Consider the following 11,350-nt stretch of genomic DNA (forward strand, 5'->3'; position numbering starts at 1 on the left):
TTTAATATATGATTAGAAAAAGTATTAAAACACCCAAAACTATCAGTATTAAAAAGTATAAAAATTTTAAACATGATTAATGTTAAAAAACCATAAATAATTTTTCAAATAAATTTTATATTGAAAACAAAAATAATTATTAATATTAGAAAATAAAAATGAGATAATTATTATTTTTTTAGAATTAACGTGAATATATATAAGACTTGATAATATATATATTAATTTATTCATTTTTTTTTTAGTTTCTTATTTTTTTTAAACCAACCGCAACCGCCCGCAATCGCAAACGCTTGCGGGAAGGAGCTTTCGAAATCTAGCGATTTCGAGTGGTTCAAAGCGGTATGGAACGGTTTCTATGATTGGTACCAACTGCTAACAACCGCAACCGACCGCTAACAACCGCTAGACGGATGCTAGCGGGAGAACCAATCAAGCCCTAAAGCACTAATTGATTGCATAATGCGCAACCGTCTAAGCTCCTTCTCGTCGGAGGATCCATTAGACAGAATCTCTCTCATTGGTTTCTACTTTGGTTGTATCAATGGCCCATTTTAAGTGTGGCTTAACCTCATTTGTTTATATAAATGTTCCATTGCTCTCTTTGTATAAGAGCTAGGTGTGTTTTTGGGGTTTTGTTGTAAAATGTAAAAATTTTTATTTGGTATAAATCTTAACATTAAACCCCAAAAAAAAAGTTACCAGTTTGACAAAAAGAAAAAGTTACCATGAACCGATAATCTTATATAAGACTAAAAACGTAACTAACACATACATTTAAGTTCCCTTTGTAACACATGTAAATGTAATGTAGCAAATGTAAAGAGTACACCACGAATCAGGAAACTTTTGTTTGGCCATTTGTACCATAATAGTTAATACTTACACATATGTGGAAATGAGTGTGTGACTATTTCTGCGTGAATCAAATACATGTACCTTAAATGATGTAAACAGTAGATCTATCAATTGTACATCTATGGGATACATACTCATCGATGGGTCATTAGCTCTGAAGTTGATTAGTCGGTCCAAAAATACACCTGATCATCATGAAATTCATATATATATATATATATATTTATATGTTTGTGTGTGTAAAATCAATTAAAGATTTATTCATGCATGCAAGTGTCCATCAAAGTAGTACGAATGAACAATTATGAAGGGTTCTTTTGGCACTTTACTAAATGTAATAATGAACACAATATTGGCAAGTCAACTCGTGATGATAAATTTTTGGTTAATAGAAACAAAAATGAGTTTTTGTTTTGTTGTCACTTTATAATCAGACAGTTCCATATAGTTCACTGGTCCGTCCAATGCAGTCTCCTCTTCCAACATGTTTTCTTCCTTTTATCCGTGTAATATCATCACCACTTGGGGACTGTTTTTTTTTTTTCCTTTTTACTTTTGAAATTCATGATGAATACTAATTAAGTAGCTAGTTGATATGCATATTCATGAAAATACATTTGGACGAATGATCAAATCAAGAAACCTGCTGATAATTTTAGTTAATGACTTTTGTTCCGGATTTAAATATTTGCATTTCTCTTGATATTAATGATTCAATTTTAATTGTTTGGACCATGCGTTTGCTGACAACTTCGATTCATTTTGACAACTCTACAACTAATTTACATCTTAATAAGAATCAAAATGGAAGACAATCGTGTACCATATATACTTTAGCGGCAGCCCTTATATATTTGTTAAATCTCTAAATCCCATGTTTAATATTGTTGAATATATATATGAAATACGTACGTAGATGAAACTATTATATGTATTTGACGATAGAAGAATAGAGTGGGGAAAAAAAATATAAGACCCGATCATTATATCAGAATTCAAACTCTTTCACATTGATTTTAGTCAAATTTACTATTGAAATCCTCATAAACGTACAATAATCATCTAGAGAGATAAAGAAGGGTTTACCAAAACCAAAACAAACAAAAAAATCAAGAGCGGCCAAATAAACATATTTTTAACAGTTTGTTTTAATCTAATTTCATCAAAACGAAAAGAGAAAATGAATAATTGGAAAATTGGAAATCTATTTTTTCAAACAAGAAAAATAAATATGCATGCATGTCAATCATGTTGACTTCTCCACACCCATAGCTTTCGAGACAAAATGAAATATAAAACTATTGGTTCCCCAAATAATAATAATAATAATAATAATAATAATTGATACGATGTGTCCAGATCCAAGTCTCTCATTAAAAGGACACAAATTCAACCACTCCTCCATAAACACAAAAGGTCCATCCTAAAAAAAGGCAAGTAAGAGATAACCATTTCTCTCTTTTTTTTCTCTTCTTCGAACTTCAATTCACTAACGAGAGAAATGGGAAGAGCTCCATGTTGCGACAAGACAAAAGTGAAGCGAGGGCCTTGGTCGCCTGAGGAAGACTCTAAACTTAGAGATTACATCGAAAAGTATGGTAATGGTGGAAATTGGATCTCTCTCCCCCTTAAAGCCGGTAAGTTCATAAACATGTTCTTAGTTAAACTCAATTTTCTGGATCACCTTTTCGAGCTTCTAAGCCCAAACAAGTGCTTATGCCATTCTTTGTTGTGGTTTAAGGTTTGAGGAGATGTGGGAAGAGTTGTAGATTGAGGTGGCTAAACTATTTGAGACCAAACATAAAACATGGTGACTTCTCTGAGGAAGAAGACAGGATCATTTTTAGCCTCTTCGCTGCCATTGGAAGCAGGTTCTCTAATTAATTCCTTCTAAAATGATCTTCTTTAATTTCTATAAGACCCTTACTAAAAATGTAGAAGTGATATCAGTTTTTTGTCCACTTGCTTATGAAGGTCCCTTAAATAAATAGGTTGTAGAAAATATTATTCCACTCTCATTAAACTAATCTTGTAAGAAAATATTTTCTCCAAAATCTATTTTGAATTTATGAGTTATTTGGAACTAATGATCAAAATATTTCTAAACGTGCTTAATTTACACATAATTTTAGTCAAAACCACGAGCAACATTTATTCATAATTTAGTCAAAAACTACGAGTAACTTTAATTCATCAAGAGTGCAATATTTTTCTCCAATATTAACTACTATTCTACTAATATACATCAATTGAAACTTGTAGGTGGTCAATAATAGCAGCTCATCTACCGGGAAGAACAGACAACGACATCAAAAACTATTGGAACACAAAGCTAAGGAAGAAACTCTTGTCTTCTTCATCTTCTTCCTCTTATTCACCATCAGCCATGGCTTCTCATCTAAACCCTAATTCTCAGGATGTGAAAAGACCATTAACCCCATCAACCACAATCCCATCTTCTTCTTACAATCCGTATGCTGAAAACCCTAATCACTACCCAACAAAATCACTCATCTCCAGCATCAATGGCTTTGAAGCTGATGAAAAACAGATTTTTCCCTATATTAGCCCTAATTATCCTCAAGATCCCTCTCTCTCGGACAGCAGCAACAACACCTGGGAAGCAAGTGGTTTCTTGCTCAACCACAATATGTGTGATCACTACAACAACCACACCAGTTTTTCCTCAAACGTCAATGGGAAGAGATCAGAAATTATGATGAAGCAAGAAGAAACAATGATGATGATGATGATAGACCACCACATTGACCAGAGGACAAAAGGGTACAATGGGGATTTCACACAAGGGTATTATAACTACTACACTGGGCATGGGGATTTGAAGCAAATGATTAGTGGAACAGGCACTAATTCTAACATAAACATGGGTTGTTCAGGTTCATCTTCTAGTTCGATAAGCAACCTAGCTGAGAACAAAAGCAGTAGTAGCCTCCTACAACACAAGTGCTTGCCCTATTTCTACTCCTAGTTCTTATAGATCGTCTTATATAAATATATCTTGGACTGACTGTTAGTAATATCAAAGATTTGATGGGGTAAGGGAGGAGAGAGAATGAGATAGAGTGCGACTATGATCACTTTTATGGGATTTTGTATTTTTCTTTATTATTCTCTATATTGGATTTCTAGTTAAGAAGAGACAATGGGAGATTTAATTTGATGAAACCCAAAAGGATGTATTTATGGGTGAAGAGTAGATCTTCTTTTTTGTCGAGAAGAGTATATCATATCAGCTTTCAGTTGAAACTTTAAACCAAAGTATGTGATCTATATGCACACACGCCTTGACAATATATATTATACACACACTCCCCCCACACACACTGACACACACATATATATATATATATATATACATATATATATATATATAGCATTGTTATTGTTTCTAAAATTAGATAGGACTATCTACCATTTTATGTATATGCTATAAATAGCAAAGAAAATCATATATATACGTAATTGGAAGATATATATATATATATATATATATGTATGTATGTGAGTTTTATTGTTAACAACAAAATATGCTACAGAAAAAAACTTGGAAACTGAAATGTAAGATAGATAAATAATTTGTAACTAATGGTCTTTATATTTCATATGTAATGAGAGTTCTCTGGCTAGTGTATATAAAAAATTCACCAATTAAAAATCAAGTCGAACTATAATTAGTACGAAGATTTTAGAAAAGAAATTCAAAAACAAATTCCTTTAGAGTTGGCTATTTGGTCCAAAACAAACAATATCATATAAGAGGAAGAGTTGTTTAGATTCTTGTAAGTTATGCAATCACCCTTTAACGAAAAAAAAGTCTTCTAACAATCTTAACATTCTTCAAAAATATATATTCATCGAATTGAATCTCTAAGTCTCTTACCTGAAAAGATATATTCATCTACATTTGTATTTTTTTTTCTTAATCGAATGTAAAATAAATTTAAACCCAAATTAACGTTTTTGCAACATATGCAACGGGTGATTAACGAAATTTAAAGAAAATTAGACAAGAATTGAACCTAAAATTATTTATTTTGAAGTATTAACATGTATATAGTGATATACTAGTATAGTTCCAGTTAAGGACTGTAGAATGTCCGGTTTATAATTCAACTAAGATGTAATCTCGGTTCATTGTTTGGTTTAATGTGTTGTTGTATATAGGATATGTAACAAACTTTGATTCAATCTAATGAAAAAATATGAGTTTCATCAAAACACTAATATGGTATCAGAGCTTTTGTCGTTCAATTTCTCTGAAAAGCAAATCATCGCTACATGCCTCAATCATATCTTCTGTCTCCCATAGCTCTTATCGAAGATAAACAGTTCCGAGTTTGCTTGTCAATTATTTCAATCAGATTCTGCTCTAATTTTGCAGGCTCTCCATGATTTCTCTTGTTTCGTTCTTCCCAAATCGTATAGATCGTTGTCTAAAACACATAGCGCATTATCTTGTCTTATGAATTGTCTATTAGACAATCTCCAATATAATTTTCTATTTTATCTTTTTATAATAGAGATGGGTTTTAATCCAATGTATTTTTCTATTTTTTCGTCTAAAAAGTTTAACTAAATTATAGAGAAAAAATAGATCTTCTATATAAAAAAATAGAAAATAGAAGTAGGTTGGAATGAATTTTATTTTAAAATATAGTATAGAAACAAAAATAAAAATGAGTTGGAGATGCTCTTAACAGCTCGATAATATTATCCTAATCACAAGTGCCGTTTGTATTGTTAACACTCATTTTTTTTTTTTGAACAACATATTGTTAACACTCATCTATATTTTCTGTTATCGATGTAATTCCTAAAAAGAAAACACATTGAATTCAAACTCCACGAGATAAAGTTTTAAATGGGATAACTTGTAAGAAGTCTTTGTTTCCACTAGACTATCTATTCATTATAAAGAGTACACACTACAATATATATAGGCATCTATACAAATATATGTATTATTTGTTATTGTGTTGTTTGTATTCTATTTTCGAGAACCAGTCTAAAGTTTTGACAGGCCTAAATTAAATAACGAGCACAATGTAAGTAAACGAAATAGTTTTATTATTACTTAAGTATTTGTTAGAGTTATAGAGAGAGAGAGAGAGGGAAAGGATTGTATATAAAAGTCATCACCTTTGGTCAGTAACTCGAGCGGCCAGGAGAAATTGATTGATGGGAATACAGACACTATTCATCTGTTCAAAATGACATATATGCCCTTGCCAGATGTTCATCTTTTCCTTCAGCACATATCCTTCGATTACTATTGTTCTCTGTTTTTTCTTTTTAAGAAAATTTATTGAAACGAAGAAAAATTAAGGTAGGGGCAATAATGTTGGTCTGATAAAACGTTACGTATTAGTATGTATGAAAAAATAAATACAAATAATCGAATATATATTCTTTGAGACTTTCTAAAAAAGTTAAACGTTTAACTTAGTTTTAATTAGTAGAGATCATATTCATCTAAAAAAATCATATTCATCTAAACATTTAAGCGAACGGAAGAGTTGAAATGAAATGGAGGGATGACACCAGGCTCAAGATCTCTCTCTCTCTCTCTCATATGGCTAAGAACCGTTGCGGTATTAGTGGACCGTTAGTTTGTGGTGATGACACCTTTTCATGGGCCGATATGTTAAGCTTTGGCCCACAATAGAATTGGGACATAAAATCCCATAGGCCCTTTGTATGGATATTGTTCATCTCACAGTCTCACTACATTTTCAAATTATACAAGACTGACATCTCGTTAGTAATATTAGTAGAGAGATCAAACATCATCCAAACTGATGAAAGTAAGAATACAAAAGTATTAAAAATATATATATATGAGACTTTTATAAGAATACTATTACATAATACATCGATGTATAAAGATAAAGACTAAATCTAATTTTTTAAAATTAAGATATATTTTTTAAAAAATGTAAATAATATTTTTACAGATAAAAATAAATATCCTAACAATTTTTATCAAACATATTGGGACATTGTTGGCCCGCAAATGGTTGAAGAGGTGCAACAATTTTTTCAATCTGGTGTACTTCCATCTGAATGGAACTTTACACATATTTGTTTGATCCCAAAAAAGGTTAATCCTTCAAGAATGACTGATTTACGGCCTATAAGCTTATGTTTGGTGATTTATAAGATTGTATCGAAGGTTTTATGTGCGCGCCTTAAGGTTTTTCTACCTAGTTTAATCTCAGCAACTCAAGGCGCCTTTGTTTCTGGAAGACTCATCTCTGATAATATCCTACTAGCCCACGAAATGGTCCATGCGTTGATAACAAATGCACATTGTGACGAGGATTTCATAGCCATCAAAACCGATATGTCAAAGGCTTATGATAGAGTGGAATGGAATTTCTTAGAAGAGTTGCTTCTCCGGCTTGGCTTTAATATTACCTGGATACAATGGATAATGAGCTGCGTTAAATCGGTCTCCTATTCGGTACTCCTCAATGGCTCCTCTTATGGTTTTATTAAACCAGAAAGAGGTATCCGTCAAGGAGACCCGCTTTCACCATTTCTTTTCATTCTATGTGCTGAAGCGTTAGTACATATAATGAATAAGTCTGAACATGAAGGCCGATTAACAGGAATGCGTCTAACACCAAGCTGCCCGTCGATACAACACCTTCTATTTGCGGATGACAGTTTGTTTCTTTGCCAAGCTACCTTCAAAGAATGCTCTGAATTTAAGCGCTGTCTCTTACTCTACGAAAAAGCATCAGGGCAAATGATCAATTTTAATAAATCTGCTATAACGTTTGGGAGGAAGCTTGACCCATATATGAAGCAGCTCATACGTGATTTTACCGGTATTGAGCAGGAAGGTGGTACTGGTAAATACTTAGGTCTCCCGGAATGCTTTAGTGGATCAAAGAGCGCACTTCTTGGGTATATTAGTGATCGCTTGAAATCAAGATTAAGCGGATGGTATGAGAAAACTCTTTCATTGGGAGGGAAGGAAGTTCTTATTAAATCTGTGGCTTTAGCATTACCGGTCTATGCTATGTCTTGTTTCCGATTGACTAAGTATCAATGTCAGCAAATTACAAGTGCGATGTCAAGCTTTTGGTGGAATGCGAGTGAAGACAAACATAAGATGCATTGGGTTTCTTGGGAAAAAATCTGCAAGTCTAAGACAAATGGTGGCTTGGGGTTTAGAGATATAGGTCGTTTTAACCAAGCCCTCCTAGCGAAGCAAGCTTGGCGCCTCCTTGATGACCCGCAGTCACTGTTCTCTAGAGTATACAAGGCTAAATATTTCTCGAATAAGAGTTTCTTGGAAGCTAAGATTGCCTATAGACCCTCTTATGCATGGAGAAGTATTTTATTCGGCCGAGAACTTCTTGAAAGAGGTCTCATGAAGACCATTGGAGATGGCCAGAACACAAGCGTGTGGGTAGATAAATGGATCTTAGACACTTTTCCTAGAAGACCGATAAACAAAGATCTAATGATGGATTTGAATCTTAAGGTATCTTCCTTGATAACAACACAAGGTGAATGGAATGTTCTACGGCTTGCAGAACTGTTTCCTCCCGATGATGTCACCCACATTAGATCATTCCCTCCAGAGGTTAGTGTACCGGATAGATGTGTATGGGCTTACACAAAGGATGGCAAGTATTCAGTCAAGAGTGGTAATTGGGTTCTAACGAGGGAAGCAAGTTTACTGGAGATTGTGACGGCGGACGCTCAAGCCATTAATAAGACCAAAGAAAGAGTCTGGAAGATTGCCACTGCTCCAAAAATTAGATTATTTTTCTGGAGAGCATTATCTGGTGCTTTGGCAATTGCAGATTGTTTGCGAACTCATGGCGTCGCTGTTAACCCGGGCTGCCAACTTTGTGGAAATGGGAATGAAACAATTTCTCATGTCTTGTTTGATTGCACCTTGGCTCAAAATGTCTGGCTCATCACAGGCCTTCCTAGGTGGTCCCAGGGCTCGACGTTTTCCATTCATGAACAGGTTGATTATATTTTAAATCTAATGGAAAAACAAGATATCGATAGAGAGTTGAGAGAGGCTATTCCCTGGTTGGTTTGGGAGATTTGGAAGGCGAGAAACTCCACCTTATATGCGGCAAAGACAAATTCTCCACATTTTGTAGTAGCCAAGGCTTTGGAGGAAGCAAAGGAATGGTTGCAGCAACAAGCTCTCTCTCAACAGGAACACTCTCAAAGTTTGCAGCGACAAGTTATTGGTGAAAGATTCTGGACTAAGCCGGCGACAGGTAAGCTTAAATGCAATCTACATTCCTCATGGCTCACGGATTCATTCCACATAGGAGGAGCTTGGATCCTACGAAATCATGAGGGTTATGCAGTCTTTCACGCTCGGGATGCTTTTCTCCCAATGGTGAATCGATTAGCTGCGGAACTTCAAGTTATACTTTGGTGTCTTCGGAGTTTAAAGGAGCTGCGGATAGTTTCTTGTGAAGTATGGTCAGACAGTCGTGCGGCCATTGATGCGTTAACTTCTCCGGAAGCGTATCCTAAATATCGTTCTCAGATCATCAAAATTCAACAAGTAATACGGGTGATGCGGGAGGTTAGTTTTCACCTCTCTTCACCGAAAGCCAACTCTTTGGCCAAGGATATTGCTTGTAGTGTTACTCGAGAAGGACGATTCACATCGTATTTAGCACGCGGCGGTCCGGCTTGGTTACATAATCGGATTGAAAGTGAACGGCGAGGTCGAAGATGAATCTGGTTTATTACGTCTTCCCCTGTTTTCTTTGTTGCTTTCCCCTGTTTTCATTTTACTCTGCTTTTGTGAACTCTGGTTTTACATTTTATTAAAGACGACAAAAAAAAAAAACTAAAATATTAACAAATATCTAAAAATTTTATATCGAATCTCGATCACGATTTGTAATTTTGATCGATCTTGTTTCAGTTTTGGTCGATTTCATTGATTTTTAAAATACAAACAAGTCTAAAAACTAAAATTGGTTAATTAAAAAATAGCATTCTAGATTCCAAACGAAAATCAAGAATATTTTTAAGTATTTTCCTACGTAGAAATTACTACACGAGCCGTCGGCTGTTGGTGCTATTGGTTAGCTTTTTTTGAATATACAGTATCTTGAAACAGCTCCGAAGAGCCCATAATACTAGAATGCGTGGCTTAATTAAGCTTATCATTAAACTTTGGTGACTGTACCGTCAATCATAAAACAAAACCCAAACAACCAAAACCTGGATTCAACTTCTCTATTTTTATTATTTACCATAATATTAGAATTTTTTTTTTTTTTTTTTGTCATCCGCAATTAATTAGCGTTCAAAAGAGCCATTCCTAAAGATTGTTGTTTACATAGGTAATTTGTACGAATTTTTCGTGCCAAACATAATATTAGAATGTTGTTTAAGAGTTAATTTGTTTTTATTTTTTGATAATACTGTTTTGGGCCTTGTGCGACGTGATGGTATCCTGCTAATCACCGACATTATTAGATAATTATACGACTGAAGTTATCCACAACTCACCTACCTATCTATGCAAACATACACGTGATGGTATCCTGCTAATCACCGACATTATTAGATATTTATTGTTGTTTAAGAGTTAATTTGTTATCTATGCAAACATACACGTGATGCATGCTATCATGCTTATCTCTTCTTCTTATCATAAGATATTTTATTTTTTTCAAAAACAAAATTTTTATTATTTCTAATTAAAAACTTTTCAATCTATTCTAATTTCCAAATATCATTTTCAAATATTAAAATATAATAAAATAGATGCTGAGAAAATTTTCTATATATATATATATATATATATACACACAATGAATACCATTATAACATGTTATCAGGTTTAAATTGTGTAATTTTTTTTTTTTTTTTTTTTGTATTTTTGACTTTTTCAATTACAGATGCATCGCGAATCCAAAGCTATTTTTAATTGCATCCAAAATATCTACTATATTTTTTCTTAACGCAACTTATTGTGCATAGATTAACATCTGCATTCACTATTCTACTTTGACAAAACGAACAACATCGATGAACTAGCACTAGATGCAAACGTCGTAAGTCAATTATATGAACCTTCTTTACTTACACCTTGTCACTCTGTTACTCGTTATCATAAATAAAATTTACATTTATAATTAGATAAGAAAATTAAATTTTTTCAATATTATTTTTCTTTAAATTTAATTTAACCAATGACATACTAAATAAAAAATAGTGAATGCAAAAATATGTCCTAGTACTTTCAAAAAAAAAAAAAAAAGAATAAGCAAAAACTGACATGCAAATTAAATGAAATTTCTCGTTCAATTTTCTATGAAGACTGGACTGGTGCATTGTTTAATATATTACTATAGGAATTTTTGTTGATTTATTTTCCTCGTAATTTCGTATTTTCTAGATTTAGAAAGAGAAAAATAGTGTGAGAAAAGAGGAGAGCCACCGGTGAAATCAATGACAGATCTTA

At 33.2% G+C, this 11,350-nt stretch overlaps 1 protein-coding gene across 1 annotated transcript; it reads left to right on the forward strand.

The window, feature by feature from the left end:
* The first annotated feature begins 739 nt into the window (after nucleotides 1–739).
* Nucleotides 740–3,883, forward strand: LOC9310174 (transcription factor RAX1). Its single transcript, XM_002871982.2, has 3 exons — nucleotides 740–2,495; nucleotides 2,600–2,729; nucleotides 3,121–3,883. Exons 1-3 carry the CDS (start codon nucleotides 2,360–2,362, stop codon nucleotides 3,845–3,847), a joined length of 993 nt encoding a protein of 330 aa, XP_002872028.1. The 5' UTR covers nucleotides 740–2,359; the 3' UTR covers nucleotides 3,848–3,883.
* Nucleotides 3,884–11,350: the final 7,467 nt, after the last annotated feature.

The sequence above is a fragment of the Arabidopsis lyrata genome (genome assembly GCF_000004255.2).
Source record: "Arabidopsis lyrata subsp. lyrata unplaced genomic scaffold ARALYscaffold_6, whole genome shotgun sequence".
NCBI lineage: Eukaryota > Viridiplantae > Streptophyta > Magnoliopsida > Brassicales > Brassicaceae > Arabidopsis > Arabidopsis lyrata.